We start from the raw sequence: 18,503 nt of genomic DNA on the forward strand, positions 1-18,503 counted from the left end.
ATTCCCTCTCTACCTCTCTTTACCCCCTCTCACTATTCCCTCTTTTTGCAACAGTGTGTCAACAGGAATCACTTGGCATAGTGTTTGCCGTTTCCCAGACAAATCTTCCACCTGACATCTTCTCCCTGCTGTGGAAAACTGTCGATACATCAAGTGGGACCCCCGGACTGCCGAGTGCACAGTTTTCTCCAAAGACAAACTACAGGAGAAGGCTACAACCCGACTGACATCACTATAAGGTCAGCTTTAATCTCTTTTGTTATTTCCCCCTTTACATCTTTCCAGTTTGTGCATATACAGTACTTCTTGTGTGACTGGACAAATATGATTCATAAGAAAACAGTCATTGAAATTATTTATTGGTGTCTCTTTATAATGGCATCAATATAAGAAATTTAGTTTTTGTTTTCTACTCATAAAAATACTTTTAAGGGCGTGTCCTTAAGCTGTGCCAACAATGCTACTCTGTTAGAGAATTGTGCAATTAGGCCTGATGAAATCAGTGCAGGTGTGATATGTCTTCAATTGTTACATTTGTACAATGAATAGGATACTAGGACGAATTAATACCAGAAGATCTGAGCATCCACCTTTATTTTGTAGTTAAATGGTTCCCAACAAGTCGGTCACAGATCCATTCTAAATGGACCGCAAGTGACTTGTGAATGTTTGTAAAAAAGCACACTTCATTTTGAAATAATGTTAATTTCCAGCACAGAGCTTTTATTTTGAAGTGGTATTTCTGTTATTCTTACAATGTTTTTTTCTTTGTGTTCTAAGTCAACATGGTGTTGCATTTTGTGAAATAAAATAGAATGTAAGGACCTTGAACTAATGGCTAAGAAGAAATCTGGACCCTGTGACTGGATCAGTTGGGAACCACTGCTGTAGTTCATAGTTTATCAAACTTTTTTTTAATTAAGGAAAAGATAAAAAATGTAACAATATGTTGCTCAACTGAGTCATTTTTATCACAGTGGCGCTTATTAAAGGGGTAGTTCAGATTTTTTTGAGGTGAGGCTATAATGAGGTACTAATGAGGTATGATTGCATGCACGCAGATTTTTCAAACACAGTTAAACCTGATAAATATTGGTGATAGACTGTGTTCCCACTGCCAGTGAACTACCCTCTGCACCACACGAGTCTGCCTTTTCTGTCAGCTTCTGTGTGTGTGTCTTGGGGGGCTTGTTTTGTTGGTGTGTAACCGTGTGACGTCACCAACAGGCAGGAGAGCATGTAAACAGTAGACAGCAGCAGGACCAGAGGTATCTCCACAGATGTAATGCTGATCGCAGTTTGAGGTGATAAAAACCTGTGTCTCCTGCAGAGTCATTTGATCCAGGTGTAATGCTGATTGAAAGTCCTACCTATCTGAAAAAAAGTCATCATGGCACGGTGGTGGCCTCACAGCAAGAGGGTCCTGGGTGGAGGGCCCTTTTTTGCAGTTTGCATGTTCTCCCCTTGTCAGCGTGGGTTTTCTCCGGGTTCTTCGGCATCCTCCCACAGTCACAAGAGATGCAAGTTTAGGTTAATTGGTGAAATCAGCCGTAGGTGTGAATGTGAGAGTGAATGGTTGTCTGTCTCTGTTTCAGCCCTGTGATAGCCTGGCAACCTTACATAATCCTTTTGACAGAGGTGTTCACTGCAAATGCTGAGTTGTCTCAGTCTTGCAGGTGAAGTGCTGATGTCTATAGTATATTCAGTGCAGCTAGCTACAGCTGTTTTCATGTCTGTTTCAAGCACTTACCATCGTAGAAATCTTGAGAAAAGTTTTCTTTCAGCTGATTCGCTCAACATCACTTTCTCTCTCCAAACCTTAACTGTCCCTTTACCGTATGTGTACTAAGACTAAACAAATAGGGAAGTTAGGAAGAAAATAGTGTGTTTTTGCCCTTGCATACTGACAAAGATATATATAATATTCTGATATATTTACATTTAAATTCATACAAGTTTTAGTCTTTATGATTAGACAAAAGTAAAGTGTTTTTTTGTGTTCAGCTTTTATCTCAAACTGAATGGAAAAATGGATATGACAGATAAACTTCACTTTAAGCAGTATCTTACACAGACATCAATGGGCAGGAAGCACACATTATCCTGCAACTGATAAAGTCTTTGCTGCGTCTCTCCTCCTAATCTCAAATCAAACATTATGTTCTTCTTTACATCTTGCAAACTTATTTTTTTTTAAAGGACACATTTAGAAAGCCAAATCGGTAAACTTAAATATACAAAGTAACCATAATAAAATAACGCTGCTCGTTAACAGAGGCTAAAAAGTGGACATTTTGTTCGCAAATGGCTTTTGCTTCACTTAAGGGAAGTCGTAGTTTTAGTCACTCTTGCCACAGAATACTTGTAAAAAGAAAAACAGGATCAAAAACCAACCTAATGTCCAACACCATAATTTAGAGGGTGTGTCTGATGGTATTTTGTTCTGCTAAACCGATCTCAATACCTGTGAGTCACGGCATGGCTTTTCCACCCGCAACGATTAACTGACTGAGACAAAACCTGACATGATTACACATGCCCACGGCGGGGGGTGGGGGAGGGGGCAGTCATCACGTCACAGCTCTGTGTGACAGTGTGTGTCTGTCAAGCCCCTCCCGAGTTAAGTGTATAAAAGACCCACTTGAGCCTTACCCAATCATTTACTCTTGGGGATCTCTCAAGCAAGACTCCACTGAATTCCAGACACACACTTTTGGACACACTTCTTTTTCTGTGCAAGAAGCTTTTGAGGAAACATGGTGTCGGCCGGCTTCCAGATGGTGGGCACTGCCCTGTGCATTATTGGCTGGATTGGGGCCATCGTTGTCTGCGCCCTTCCCCAGTGGAAAGTGACAGCCTTCGTTGGCCAGAACATTGTCACCGCTCAGACCACCTGGGAGGGCATATGGATGAGCTGTGTAGTCCAGAGCACAGGCCAGATGCAATGCAAGGTTTATGACTCCATGTTGGCCCTTTCCCGTGACCTCCAGGCTGCACGTGCCCTCATCATCATCTCCATCCTGCTCGGCATCGTCGGCCTCCTCCTCGCCATTGCAGGAGGCAAATGCACCAACTGTGTCGAAGACGAGAGTGCCAAAGCTAAAATCGGTGTTGCATCCGGTGTCATCTTCATCCTTTCTGGTATTTTGTGCCTCATCCCTGTGTGCTGGACAGCAAACACCGTTATTAATAACTTCTACAACCCACTGACCGTGGGCTCTCAGAAAAGAGAGCTTGGAGCTGCACTCTTCATCGGCTGGGGGGCAGCAGGTCTCCTCCTCATTGGTGGTGGACTCCTCTGTGCCAACTGCCCTCCCAAGGATAACTACTCCGCCAAGTACTCAGCTGCCCATTCAAATGGCCCTAAGGACTACGTCTGAGGAGAGAGGAGCCAAATGACAAATCCAAGGGACTGAAAAAAAAGAGACTTGAGTCAAATGCTTTTTGGTCAATGACACTGATTTGTGTTGCCACAATGAGTATGATTTGAATTTCACAATGATTTTATTGTGCTCACAGTTTGTGCTGAAACTGTCATCCAACAATGCAAGATTTGTTTCACTGTGTAAAGCTGAAGAGACGTGCACCACACCCAAACATTGTGGACTGAGTGACACAATGCTTCAGCAGTAGGAGTGACAAATATCCATATCGATACATACATATTGGAAGAACATCCAACATATTAATTTGATTAATTAATTGTTTTTGTTGGTATTTCATTGTTTTTATCCATTTATGACCTTTTACGTTACATTTCATTCAAAATGTGTTTTATGTTTGACTGTAAATAAAGTTTGGTTTTTTTTTATGACATTGCGCTATCATGTTTTGTTTGTTCTTCTAGATTTCATAACATTTCATTTAAACACCTGTATCTCATGCTAAAAAGAAGGCTTCAGAAAGAAGACATGAGGCAGAACTCTACCATACACAACCCACAGATTCTAGCTGATTAATAACTAAAACAAGGAGAAATATTTTCTCAAAGCAAAACAAGATTCTGTATCAACATAGTGTCAAATGCTCCTGAATCATACCCTTAAAAATCGATTTTTTTATGTTTCTGGAGTGTAAGTTGACAAAAGAATTGAGAAAAAACGACTGAACTCATTGAGACATATGAAAAACTACTTTATAATAAAACAATCATGTAAAGAAGCATTAAAATACATTTTTATGCACATCTAATACTAAGTTGTTTATGAATTATCTATCTAATGTTATCCTCATGAATAAATACAGGAAACATTCCCCACCTTCTGAGTCATAACCTGTACAACACTCCCCCCTGCTGTAAACAAAATAACTCCAGGTGCCCTTTTGCAAAGTGCACCCTGCTGGCTCTTGAGGCCCAACTACAGTACATTTGTGCACAACAGTGAGCTGAAGAAATATCTGTGTAGGTTACATATAAGGCATAAGATCCTTACTGTTAAACATCAACGACACATACACTTCACTTTCTACATTTATCCAGAACGTATAACAAGCAACAACAAAGAAAACTGAAGTGGTCTATAAAAATAAATGAGATTTCAAAATCAACAAATCTTGAAACAAACTTGAAATATAATATTCTCAAAATAATTAAAATCATAAACCAACCAATAAACCATGCAAACTACAAAATAGGCATGTGTTCAGTAGCAACAATCAGACTGAGCTCATTCTCCTCTCCTCTCCTCTCCTCTCCTCATTTTCCTCTCTTCCTCTTAATTTTTTTAAAAATATTCTTATACTAATCCTGATAATTATCTTTTAAATAAGCTTCAAGCTTTTTAAAAAATGTCATTTGTTTTGACACAACAGTGTTCATGCATTGAAATTAACTGTTCTATATTTTATGACACACTTGTAACTATTAATAATCAACCCAATGTGTATATCCCCATATGAGGATTTTTTTCCAAAAACTACCTACTGCTCAAAGACAATGCTTACTTTTTCTTACTTATTAAGGCCTACTAATCCCAAATAAGTAGGAGAAACTGATAATGCATACAAACAAAAGCTCGGGCCTTGGTAGGTTATATAAAGTTGAGTTTTGTTTTAGAAAGACATTAGGGGTTTGGTGTCTGTCTTCACTCATTTCAGGTAGTTGGTGAACCTGAATCTGCAAGAGAGTTGAAGTGAGACTGTGATTTTATGCAAGACTATCTCACCTGTTGTTGAGCTGGATGGTTGGTTATTAATCAGGTTAGGCCTGTTATTAAGATGTTTCTATACAGGTTTCATTTCATGACAGTGGAAAAAAATTGTCCAGGTTTAGAGCTATTGTTACCATAGACTGTAAAAATAATGGCTGTCATTTGTTTGTGGACTTCCGTTTGAAGCTTTGAGTTCACCCCCGTACAGATGCCGTGAACAAGGAAATAGGCTGTAGACACCAAAAAACGTTTTTCGTACCAGGCTGTAAACATGTTTATTTCTGCTGTAACAATAGGCATTTTAACATGAGAGTCTATGGGGAGCGACTGGCACTTGGAGCAGTTGTTGTGTGCTTTTTATTGAGAATTGACACCATGTGCCAACAAAAATTAGTCTTGCAAAAAAAGGCACTATATAACACATTTACAGCACAGTGTTAATGTTCTTAAATGGTTAGTTACTCATAAGAGTTAATAAAGGTTCATAAAGACTTAAATTCATACAAAGCAGGTGCTTTGAAATATTTGTCAATTAGAGAATAAAAGGTTGATGTAAATGGGATTTCTTTGTTTGTATCTGACCTTGAAGCTTTAGATTCAGGCAGGTCAGCAATAGTAAAGGTCACTGGGTCTCTGTTTGTGTGTAAACTCCTTCCAGCCAATCAGAGCTGAGGACTGTGGTATCACATACCCTCATGTCTCGGTCCCTTATTCTCACACACAAACCTATAAATACAAGCTCACATACTGCCGCTTGTCTTTTTTTGTTGAATCTTTTTGTGCGACTAACGAAGCTGGCAAAATGGTTTCTCAGGGGATTCAGATAATCGGTATATCCATGTCTGTGATTGGCTGGTTCATGGTCATCGTGGTGTGTGCCTTACCCATGTGGAAGGTCACCGCTTTCATCGGCGCCAACATCATCACGGCTCAGACTATCTGGCAGGGCATGTGGATGAACTGTGTAGTGCAGAGTACGGGCCAGATGCAGTGTAAGGTGTACGACTCCATGCTGGCTCTGCCGCAGGACCTGCAGGCCGCCCGCGCCATGATCATCATCTCCATCTTGACGGGAATCTTTGGAGTGGTCTTGTCGATCGCTGGTGGGAAATGCACGAACTGCATCGAGGACGAGCGATCCAAGTCAAAGGCATGCATCCTGGCTGGAATTTTGTTCATCGTGTCGGGGTTGCTCTGTCTCATTCCGGTCTCCTGGTCCGCCAACACCATCATCACCAACTTCTACAACCCGGTGCTGATCGAAGCTCAGAGGTTTGAGTTGGGAGCGGCGCTGTATATCGGTTGGGCGGCTGCCGCGCTACTGCTCATGGGAGGGGGGCTACTGTGTTGGAACTGCCCGCCCAAACATGAGCATCCCCACTACGTACCCAAATTCACACCTGTGAGGTCAACCTCCACGTCAAGAGAATACGTATGAGACAGTTCCTCTAAGGTCTCTTAAGGCCACAGGAGTTGTACAAAGGGAAATGATGCTTTAAACATATATTCACTGGCAGTGTAAATAAAGCATGAAATCACAGTTTGAGGTTTGAAATCAAAAAAGGTTTTGAAGTCATAATAAGTCATGCTCTTGTGCGGCCACATTTTCTGATGTTAAAAATCTTTAAACCAAATACTGAGTCTCAAACTGTCTTTCAGGGGTGGGACTCATGAGAGGCTCTACAAAACGATATCACCATACTGAAGTCACAATACAGTATTATTACAGTTTTAGACATGCTGCAAGATGCTGAGTATTGTGATAACATACATTGCAATATGTTGCGGTTGATTACCTTTTTTCAACTGTAAATTATGTCCCCAATGGACAACATTATTAAGATCTGTTTTATCTAAAAAGAAAAAGCTTTTAATCTGGCTATCTCACCTCAGTCGCTTTTATTACAGCAAAATGCATCTAGTGGATGGAAGGCAATAATTTCTTGTTGTTATAGACTACAAAATGTCTCACAAAAAAACAGACTCACAAAAAACCCTATTTCTACAAAAATCTGTCTAAAAATCAGTCTTAAATTTTGTTAAAAATATTTTTGAAAAAGCATTAAATTTGTGTGTCTGATACCTTTAGTCACCCTGTGTCAGTGGGGCCGTGAGATTGTGCACGCTGGCTCACTGTCACACCCTGATGGAACGAAGCCATCATTATTATGTTTTTCCTGCGTATGAGTATTCAAAATGTTTTCTGTAAAAAAGCTTGTCTACTTCAACGCCAAAACAGGAACTTAGCGTATGTTCGTGTCTTAATCTAAAATTAAAATATGTAAGAGCTCTTTAAACAGCTGAGTCCATGTTATATTGTGACTGGTTTAGTAAGTAAGATTTGAAACGTGTTTATAATTAGTCTATGTAAATGCTTAGTTTGTTGTGAGGATTTCACATGTAATTGTCATTCAGATGGTTAACATCTCAACAAATAGGCAGAAATGCAGTTTCCTTGATGTATAACTTCTGCTTATCCATGTTTTTCATTGTTCACATCTGTCTAAATAACAAAAATGAAGTGGAAGGGAAATTTCAGGGAAATTTGTGCTTTTGTCCTTTTCATTTTCACACAACCTGCAAATTCTACACTTATATTTCTGTGTTTCTAAATCCTGCTATGTTCTGTTACTGTAATTAAATTTAATACTCACTGGATGATTACCATTTACTTCTGAGAAACTCAAAGCTTATAATAGAATTATTGAGAATGGGTAAGAGGGAAGAGATAAAAATTATCGATTATGCATCAATGCATCAGACATGAATTTACCAGGATGTGTATGGAGGTTACAGCTGTGATGGAAAACAGGATAGAGGATTAATTGTTCCCTTAAACAATACATGTTTAAGTGATTTGTCACTAATTTACAAAAGAAAAAAGCCATTTACAGGCCATAGACCGGATAGGACCAGACCTGCCTGCCCTGCGCTCAGTCTGGCAGAGATCCTCCTAACTTACTGTAAGATATTAGCTATGTGTTTTCAAAGGAAATGAGCTCAGTTTTAAAAGTCGAAGGTGTGTCATTAAAGCAGGCGAATAACATGATAAGACATGAGTTGGTTTGAACTGAAACAAAAATTACCCCCATGAGTTTTTAACTCATTAATAGTATGTTGTAGAAAAGACATTTCAAGTATCCCCTGCTTTAACTAAACTAACTTCCTCGCAGTGTTGCAGTGTGAAACTAGCTGTTTATGCAGTATCACATTTCTGGAAATGGTATGTGAAAGATTAGGCGTTAACAGTTTGTTTACCCAACAGAGAATTAGGAAGTCATAGTAGTTTTCTTTGTTGTTTGTTTTTTTTTTTTTGCAAAGTGCTGACATGACTGGTTTCCTTTGTATCATCACTTCATCGAGGTGATTATCAATGCTGACACCGATTTCTCCTCCTCAGCTCGGGGCCAAGTATCTGGCCCTATTTACGTCTGATATCAACACGCGTCCTAGGTGATTCAATCACAAGTCAGCAGCTCGAAGTACAGATATGAATGCACCAAATGCATCCTCAATGCGTCATGATGTCTGACCCCTTAGACCACATTAGGTGGTGTGGTGTGTAGCCTTTTTTTTAATTCAAGCCAATCTTTCTGTTCTGGTTCAGTGATTCAACAAGAATAACTAAACACATTTAACCTTTAGAGGAACTACATGTCACCTAATTTAGGGCTGCACCTAACGATTTTTTTTTATCAATAAATCTATCAATTATTTTTTCGATTAATCGATTAATTTATTGATTTTTTTTTTTTGATTGATCCATTATTCAATAAATATAACAACAAATTTACTGAAAGTAACATTTTAAAACTTGTCATACACTGCAGGGCATTATTCCCCATCAAAAGATAGCCCAGTCCGAACTGGTAATCTGTGTTTTATAGTCTGATATAAAGTCTCTCCAAAATAAAATTAACGTAAGAGAATGTTCCACTCAAGCAAAAGGAATGTAGAGCAATCTACATTTAGCAATCCAACAACAAAATAAATAAAACAATTTAAACACAGCACAGCTGACAACCCTGTCTTGTAAATGTTTAAAATAAAATTAATTGTATCAGCAACAGTCAGCCTTTGTTTTGAAAGAAAAGCAAAGAAGTTGAGGTAAAACAAACATCTTTGTATTTCCTCATCTCTGTGACAGAGAGAGACTTTACAGAGAGCGAGCTGACGCGCAGCTCAGACACGCCTGACAAGCGCTGCTCGGGCGAGCAATGTGCGCGCTCTAACTTGATACACGAGCGCCGAAACAAAAACAATACACCCAGCGCTGCTCACGCTCTCATTAAGCGCGCTGTGTGAAACGGTGTGATGTGTTAACACATGTTACGTGGATCAACGTATTCACGTCGACGCGTCGCCCCAGCCCAAATCTTATTTAACCAAACCAATTTGACAGAAAATCCCATTTTGTGAAAATACTTTGCAGTAGTAATAAGTGTGAGAATAGTGAAGAGCTCACAAACGCCATTTTTTACTCTTAAATCATCTCAGTTTAGAGGAAAAAACATAAAAAAGTGTAAGATATCATTTATGCTAACCATTAGATGCATCTACAGACACAGACAGAGACAGTTCTGTCTGTGTCTGTGTTCATGTCATTTGTATTTGTGCATGTTTTCCACGTGTTCCTCTACTGCCATCTAGTGGCTGTATCTTTGCCAACATAAAGGACACACGGAGGTATTTGAGCAGTGACGTTTGCGAAGTTTGAAATGATCGCATCTATTTTTGTACATAAAGCGAGTATAAATGAGCCTCAAAAGTCTCTGTAGACTTTTACACTCTAATACAATAACATGAACTTCATAGCAAGAGGAGATAATCTCATTTTTATGTTGTGCTTGCTTCTCCGTCATGAGTGGGTGGTTTAATCCTGTCTCAAGATGCTCCACCACCAGTCTGATTATAAATGAACACAACAAAGAGCCTGTTTGTGGAAACAACATCCAGACGTCATTTAATCGTTTGCAGTCTTTCACAGTCTGAACTGGTTGTAGGACCTCCCAACTCCATCCAATAATCCCATCCTCACTGCAGGAAAATCTGCATATGAAAGTGTGATTTTCAAGAGCAAAACTGTGGCATTGTTTAAAAATGGATGCCGCTCCTCTAGCTCGAGGAAAAGGAATCTTGTTTGACCAGAAGAACCAACCTGGCGACGGGACAGCCCTCCTCCAGCACATTTTCTGACAAACAACAAGCCCAAGAGCTGTGTCACTTCGAAAGAGGACTGGACCTGTTCGCTGAAACGCTCTTCTCTCCTGCCGCGCACAAACCCTCTTCGCCATGGGGAGGATTGGCAAGGAAGTGGCAGGTCAGATCATAAGCTTCATAGGCCTCGTTGGGGTGGCGGTGACCTGCGGGATACCCATGTGGAGGGTAACCTCCTTCATCGGAGCCAACATTGTGACGGGGCAGATCATATGGGATGGCCTGTGGATGAACTGTGTGATGCAGAGCACCGGGCAGATGCAGTGCAAGCTGAATGAGTCTGTCATGAGGCTGACCCCGGATCTGCAAGCCGCTCGAGCCCTGGTCATCATCTCCCTCGTCTTCGGCTTCATCGGCTTCATGATCACCTTCATTGGAGCCAAGTGCATGGGCTGTCTGAAAAAAGATTCATCAAAGGCCAAGGTGGTGATCATAGGTGGCTGCCTCCTCATTCTTGCCGCCATTCTGGTCCTGATCCCTGTCTGCTGGTCCGCAGCCATCACCATCACAGACTTTGAGAACCCCCTGACCATCGCAACGCAGAGGAGGGAAATCGGAGCCTCCATTTACATCGGCTGGGCCTCTGCTGCGATTCTTCTCATCGGTGGGATCATCCTTACCACATCCTGCCCTCCTCAAAAACCTGTTTATGGATACCCAGGCTACCCACCGGCACCACTGTACCCTTACGCAGGCCCGGGGACAAACCCAGGGACATACGCCCCTGTTTACGCTCCCCCATCCAGCCGACCATACACAGCCACGGGGACATATATACCAGCCAAACCTTATGCAGCACCAACCGCATACTCTCCAAGACAATTCATCTAAAAACTGAAAGGACAGACAGAGGAGAAAGACTGAGACTTCTGCCAAACTTTTTTATGTGATTAGAAAGTAAAATTGCACCAAAATACACCTTGTATTTTTAGAGAATGGTATGTATTCCAATAGACTGTTGGGATTTAAAATGAAATCAGTTCAACAATCACTGTGACCTTTTGATTATAATTAATCTTTGGTAAAATGTTTAGAATTTGAGCTCTAAAGTAGAAATCTTTTTTAAATTCTTGATGTGAGAGGAATATTGTGAAGCGTGTGCACTGAGAGTTGTATTTCATGAGGAAGTTACTGTCAATAATGTATTTATTTCTTTGTCATACAGAGCACATTTTGTATATAGTGATGATTTGTTTTTATGTAAATGCAACTTAATTTTTGAAATTACTCTAAAGATTTCAATAAAAAGTTATTATATATTCATTAATCTGTTTGTGGAGTCATTGACACAATATGTTATTACTATCTTATGCAATTTTTAAAAATATTACCTTACATTTTACATGGTCAGAAGCCTAATGTGTGTCAGGGTGAGTGAGAAATAAGAAAGCTATAAATTTTCCTCTTTAAATTTAAATATTCATAACAAAGGATGTTCAAAAATATTTTTTAATCGTGGGTAGTACAGAGCAGACATATAAACAGTCTAGAGACATACAAATACAATGAAACTTTGTCATTTCATGTAAAAGCCCCTGAACTACCCAAAGAGACATGATGAACTGTGAAAATAAAGACAAAATGTGATTAAATCAACCATGACATGAATCAGTGTCATCAGAGTCATTCTGATAGGAAAAAAAAACAACAATCAATTCAAGAATAACATAATAAATGGTGTTGATCAAACACGTAATCAGTAAACCCATGAATGGAGGCTCCTTCCGTTAACATTAAACATCCGGTGATACTCCCACCCATGTTTTTTTTTTAAACCTGAAACCAGTGACTGGACCTGATCTTCCGGTAACGTGCCCAATCAACGGTTGGCCACTGGCAGGCTATTGTTTCAAATAGGAATGCAGTGCCTCTTCACGGGCCTCTTGTACATCAAGGCTGATGCTCATCTCATCGAAACTACTCCCTTTCTGCATACAAATAATGTAAAGAATCTGGTTGGGCAGGTAAGTTGTTGCGCGTACTGGTTTCAGGTCAGAGGGAAGGACATTTTGACTCCACCTTCAAGAAAGGCATCCTTATAACCAAAGGAAATGAGCTGCAGTGTTTATTCAACTTTGTAGCCCGAGCTGAGCTGAGCTGACCTGAAAACTTCCACTGCTTCTGTTCAAGTGACTCTAACAAGACCTCGCCATGGTGTCATTGGGACGACAGATGCTGGGCTTCGTCCTGGCCATCATTGGCTTCCTTGGGACCATTATTGTGTGCGCCCTGCCCATGTGGAAGGTCACAGCCTTCATTGGAGCCAACATTGTGACAGCGCAGACCATCTGGGAAGGCCTATGGATGAACTGTGTGATACAGAGTACGGGCCAGATGCAGTGCAAGATCTACGATTCTCTCCTGATTCTGCCCCAGGACCTACAGGCCGCCAGAGCTCTGACAGTCATTGCCATCATCGTTGCAGCCCTTGGGGTCATCTTAGGCATCGCCGGAGGCAAGTGCACCAACTTTGTGGAGGATACTCGTGCTAAAGCCAAGGTGGCAATCACTGCTGGGATCTTCTTCATTTGTGCTGGTGTTCTCGTCCTCATTCCCGTCTGCTGGTCTGCCAACACCATTATCAGAGATTTCTACAACCCCATCATGACCAACGCCCAGAGGAGAGAGCTGGGAGCTGCACTTTACATCGGCTGGGGCACAGCTGCACTTCTCATCCTGGGAGGTGCTCTCCTCTGCAGCTCCTGTCCGCCCAAAGAGAGCCCAGAGTATCCCGTGAAGTACTCTGGTGCCCGGTCCTCAGCCCCCAGCCGAGCCTACGTCTGAGAGGTCCAATCTCCTGAGAAAGACTTTGAATTATTTACTTTTCTTGAGTAACCCTCCTTTGTTGTGAGTTTCTGACAGCACCACAGGTTGTGTCTCTTTTTTTTTAAGTGACACATAGCGAGAACTGGTTTTTTGATGAATCCAGATGTCCTGGGTGGAGGCAAGAGAGAGAGTGTTTCTTAAGTAAAATAGAAGCACAAAGGATGTAGTTTGGTATGATGTGGTGTGAAAACTGGCAAGAAAATCTGCCAACAACAAGGACTGAATGAGAGCTATTCTATATAAAGCTTGTGTCAAACCTAATTTTCCCCTGAATGTAAATCTAAGCTGTGCTGGAAGGATGTTAATGCTTTTAATAAGCTATGATAGAAGGAAACTTGTACAGTACCCTTGATATATTGTGAATTTACTGTATAATATATTTTACAAATGTTTTTGTTCGAATGCAATATAAAAAAAACTCTTTTTGTTTACTGAAATCACTGATCACTTTTTAATAAAAACAATTACATAAATTATATTCTGTTGTGGGCCTATTTTTTCAAATTATTTTTTTATTATAATTTTATAATAAATTTTATTTTTTTATTTGCTGTTTACATTGACAGTATTGGTTTTAAAGTTGTCAGTCCAGAGCAACAAAATGAATGCATAAGAGGTGTTAGACACTGTTGCCAACAACATACACATAACAAAATATTGTCTGTTAGAAATGTATATCAGACATCTTCCATGTAAAGTCAAGTGGAAGAAGAAAAAAAACATTGAAAGAAAGAAAAAAAATGGTAAATTTTCTATTTGCCAACTCAAATCAGGTCAGGAGCAAGGATTTTTCATTTTATTTATTTATTTTATACAGGAAAGGAATTAAAAGTTACACCAGGTGTGTTACATCTAAACACCAAACATCTGACAGGATTCTGTTTAAAATTGGTTTCAAGCAGATTCTTGTTCATTAGCACAAAAACACATTCTGATACAAATGAAAATGGAAACAATTGAGAGACAACAAAACATAGGCAACTGCATAGATGGATTGATTGCAGTCTGCTGTCACTGCCAGCAGAACCTGGAAAACACGAGACAAAAACCTGAATTACTCAACAGGGAGAAAGTCTCAGATCTCAGTTTACATCCAACTACACTCTGCTTCAAAATACAGTATATTGACAGATTATTTATTTAATTGGTGTAGTTTTGTTGATTAACTTTAGAACTTATTGATTAAATTTGATACTAATTGAATCCCAATAACTGAAGCTGAGCAACTTATGGTTGCACATTATTGCAAAATATGCTGTTTTTTAGGAAGCATATAACAAATCAATCATAAATCAGCATTATGATATTGTTGTGCAAGGGTGTAATCTTTAGTTGGACTCAGGGGGCATTACCAACCCAACTATATATACGTATATATATGTGTGTGTGTGTGTGTGTGTGTGTGTGTATTTGATAGTTTGGCTTCCTAACAGAAGGGATAGAAGTGTTGCACGGACTGTTGGTAGATATCATTACACTTTCTTCTGTTAGGCCGCATCGACATTACACCATTTTAATTTTAAGATGCATCCATATTGCTATGTTTCAGCCTGGCATCCTCACTAATCCAGCATTTTAGCGACCCTAAAACGGAGTGTTTTGGAAATGCTGCTGTCCCTTTTTTATTTTGAAAACTCTGGTGCTGCGTTTTATTGTGGACGGGCAGAAATGGAGGGGTTTGGAATTGCTGATACTGAGACCCCTGTTGACTATAAGCCATGTCTTGTCTCTCTGTGATTGGTCTCGCCTAAGTCATGTGACCATTTTCCATAAAGAAAACACCCCACATTAGCTTTATGTATCTATGAGCCTCGACTTCCCGGCTTTATTTTGACATGAATAAAGAATTACAGGTGATGCTGACTGTTTAGTCTCTGCTAGTAGTCTTGCTTGTTGCCATTGCTGATCATTGTCTGAAGATCTGTCTTTGAATGAGGCGACCACCTGAGCAATGCTTCCTGTTTACACCGGTTCACACATGCATCCTGTACATGAATGGTCATGTGGCGTGTTGTAAGGTGTGTTAGTATGGATGGAGATTAGAGCTGCAACGGTGCTAAAACACTCGTATGGACTGGGATCATTTTCCAGAGCTCCCCCTCTTCCCATAACTGATTTGTTCATACCTTAACATGTCCATTGTGTCAGGTGAGAGGAAATGATGCTCTCACTCCACCCTCATGAAAGATATCCATAAAACCAAAGGAAAAGAGCAGCAGTGTTTACTGTACTCTATATCCAGAGCTGAGCTGAGCTGCTCCTGAAAACGTCCACTCAAGGAGAGCCCAGAGTAACCAGTCATGTCCCCAAGCTACCCCAGCCCACCCTCCATCTGTCTGAGAGGTCCAATCTCCTGAAAAAAGACTTCTAATTTTTTTACTGTCCTTCAGTGACCTTCCTTGATGCAACTTTTTGACAGCATTACAAGTTTGTCTCATTTGTTTTAACTAACAAATAGTGAGAACTTCTGAGAAAAACAGTTTTCTTTGCTGGAGGCAAGAGAGAGAGAGAGAAAGATAAAACATGTGGTGTGAAAACTGGCAAAAAAAAGTCTTTAACAAGAAGAACTAAATGAAAGCAAGCTGTGCAAGAGGGAATTCATTGACTAACAATTGCTTTAAAAGAGGAAACTTGTACAATGCCCTTGATATATTATGAATATACAGTGAAAAATATTTTTCGAATCCTTGTTCAAATATCCAAAGACTTTTTTGTTCTTTGAAATCTCTAATTTTTAATAAATAATTTTTTTGTCTTTTTTTTTGTTGTTGTTTACATCAACCCTTTATTATCAAGTCACTAGCCCAGAGCAACAAAATGAATGCTTTAGAATAAAAATAGATCTGTAAATGAAGAGTGAACAGAGGGTCAGAGACACTATAAAATGTAGGCTTATGTCAGACAGTTTCAATATAAAGACAACTTGGGGAGAAAATACATCACATGTCCTATTTTGCTAATTTAAATCAGGTCAGGAGCAGCGAAAGAAGTGTGGCATTTTCTAAATTTTGTTTGTGCTCACCTGAAAGCAAATCTTATCAGCAGGGTTGAGTAATGCAATGTCACTCAGCTTCTCCTGCTGGCTGATAGAAAGGGACACTGAGGTACATCAGTCTGACGGATTTATTTTTCAAAAACACTGTTTACAGGAAATAAAACTGTTATGGTTTACTATTCAAAGAGGTCTCAACCTAGAAAGTAAAATCAGACATTGCAGAGCGCAGCAGCAGAGTGTATTCATAAACATTCAGCAATGTGTTTGAAATCTTCATGCAGACGTTAAACCAGTTCAACCAGTTTAACAGTGCCAGTCTAACACATTGTAGCCACTTCTGTGTATAAGTTTAGTTTCAACAACATGTAAGAGCTGTGCCCTTACACCACCAGCAGTTCATCAGTCTCATACAAATATATATATTTGTTTCTATTTGAATGAAGAAAAGACTAAATAAGTGATTAACGGCACAGAAATTCAACTATGATTGTGAGCTTTGGCTATTCGTTTTTAAGGATAAGACTGTGTAATTCAGCTTTTTTGTATTGGTCAACAAACCCCAGAAAATAGGACTAAAACCTGCCAAACCTTACAGAAGGAAGCATGCAATTACTGCAAGCTCAGCTAGCGCCACTGAGCTAGCTAATGGAACAGCTCAGTCGAGGAGGACGCCATTAATATTTACATCCCACGCTCTCATGAGCACCTTCTCTTGTTTTTGAGGAGATGCATGCTCCTTCTGCATGGTGGTGCGGATACGTGTATTTTTTGGCCACCTAGTTACATTAAACTGGAGAGAAGGCAGACATTTCTACAGGCGATAACAATAATCTATATAAGAGGAAGAACTGTCTCTTTAAAGCTGCAAGTCAGTACGTCCACCAACAGTGTTCATGTGACAAAGCCCTCTTGTGTCTGTAGTAATTACGAGGTAGTCAGGTGACTTTAACAGTTGCTGTTCATTTCTTGTTTTCCAACAGTTACTGTTGCTTTTTTTAACCACAATCACGGCCCATCACCACAAATACATCACAGTCTAACTAAGAAACTGTCAGACCTGTGTCATGTCTGACCTTCATTTTAAGCTTTTTCAAAGCTAGTTTAAAGCACCAAAGGATAAACTTACAAGGAGAATTCATACCATATGCCACAAAATGAGGAGCTAAAGCTGAAAAAATCCAAGTTGTTGAGTAAACAAGTATTTCACTGATGGAAAGATGGTCTTTCCATTAAAGCAGTCTGTCTATGCAGTACTCAAATACTTTATAAATTGGTGCTACATGACCAAAGGAAACAGAAAAGGGGCTGTTGCTCAAAAGGTAGAAAGCCTACAACTACCAGAATGCACTGCACCACAACTGACCAATAAATCCCCTCAGCGGTTGGTGGGACCCTAACTCAAACTGTTGTTTTTCCTTAAATCCATCCAAAAGCCCTTTAAAACCAGTTTCATGTGAAAACGCGGAGCGGGAATAAGGAAAATCTGCATGTAAATTGTCCACACAGACACGTCCCCCTCAATATTTACAACATGTGCATTTGTCCCCAAGGCTAAAAACTTTATTTTGATGAAACTAAAGTCATATCTACCTTAAACTGATGCAGAAAAGACATACAGTGGTGCATAAAAGAGCACCAGAAGTTAGGAAACTGAGTGTCTGACACTGAATATATCCTTGCCGAGGACCCCAAATCTCTGCTGTTTCATACGTGTCTCCCTAAATTTTAAACAGAATCTATGCCCTCGTGTACAAATACATGTCACTGTATGACATCAAGGAAATGACCTTTGTTATATTCCACAGACATCTAATTATAAATGTAATGTCAGCACCATGACAGGGCGTTTCACTGGTGTGGACACACCCTGTTGCTACATTTTTTCTGGTTTCACATTCCTCAGTTTGTCCTCTGCCATTAGAGAGAGAATCTGCCTGAACCTGTTTTGGGTTAATGGTAGTTTGCCAAACTCCATGATGTCAGAAAAGACAGTAGACCAAATGCATCATGGTCAGTACTGAACCATTAAAATGTGGAAAATTATTTTTCTACTTTCAGTGTTTAGAGAATGTCAACTTTTTTTTTTAGCTTTTTAAAAGCTAGTTGTAAGCACCAAAAGATGTAACCCTCAAGGAAAATGTATATCACATGGCATCAAATCGGGAAGAAAAACTAGAAGAATCAAAGTTGTTTATGGACTGAATCACCTGACGTCACGCTAACACTTCGGGGGAGACGACTGGCAATCGTTTTAAATATCAGAGATATCAAACTTGTTAATTTCTCTTGTCATTATAAGCTGTAACTGTAACGTT

The 18,503-nt window shown here is 39.8% G+C and overlaps 4 protein-coding genes across 4 annotated transcripts; all 4 read left to right on the forward strand.

Moving 5' to 3' along the window:
- The first annotated feature begins 2,639 nt into the window (after window positions 1-2,639).
- Window positions 2,640-3,676, forward strand: LOC121942795 (claudin-4-like). The gene has a single exon (XM_042486053.1). The coding sequence runs from the start codon at window positions 2,757-2,759 to the stop codon at window positions 3,378-3,380; it is 624 nt and encodes a 207-aa protein (XP_042341987.1). The 5' UTR covers window positions 2,640-2,756; the 3' UTR covers window positions 3,381-3,676.
- Window positions 3,677-5,945: 2,269 nt separating this feature from the next.
- On the forward strand, window positions 5,946-7,668 carry LOC121942792 (claudin-4-like). The gene has a single exon (XM_042486052.1). It carries the CDS (start codon window positions 5,953-5,955, stop codon window positions 6,586-6,588), a length of 636 nt encoding a protein of 211 aa, XP_042341986.1. The 5' UTR covers window positions 5,946-5,952; the 3' UTR covers window positions 6,589-7,668.
- Window positions 7,669-10,368: 2,700 nt separating this feature from the next.
- cldnf (claudin f) lies at window positions 10,369-11,634 on the forward strand. Its single transcript, XM_042486481.1, has one exon. The coding sequence runs from the start codon at window positions 10,443-10,445 to the stop codon at window positions 11,196-11,198; it is 756 nt and encodes a 251-aa protein (XP_042342415.1). The 5' UTR covers window positions 10,369-10,442; the 3' UTR covers window positions 11,199-11,634.
- Window positions 11,635-12,433: 799 nt separating this feature from the next.
- LOC121943284 (claudin-4-like) lies at window positions 12,434-13,591 on the forward strand. Its single transcript, XM_042486780.1, has one exon. The coding sequence runs from the start codon at window positions 12,519-12,521 to the stop codon at window positions 13,149-13,151; it is 633 nt and encodes a 210-aa protein (XP_042342714.1). The 5' UTR covers window positions 12,434-12,518; the 3' UTR covers window positions 13,152-13,591.
- Window positions 13,592-18,503: the final 4,912 nt, after the last annotated feature.

Source organism: Plectropomus leopardus, chromosome 5 (assembly GCF_008729295.1).
Source record: "Plectropomus leopardus isolate mb chromosome 5, YSFRI_Pleo_2.0, whole genome shotgun sequence".
Classification (NCBI taxonomy): domain Eukaryota; kingdom Metazoa; phylum Chordata; class Actinopteri; order Perciformes; family Serranidae; genus Plectropomus; species Plectropomus leopardus.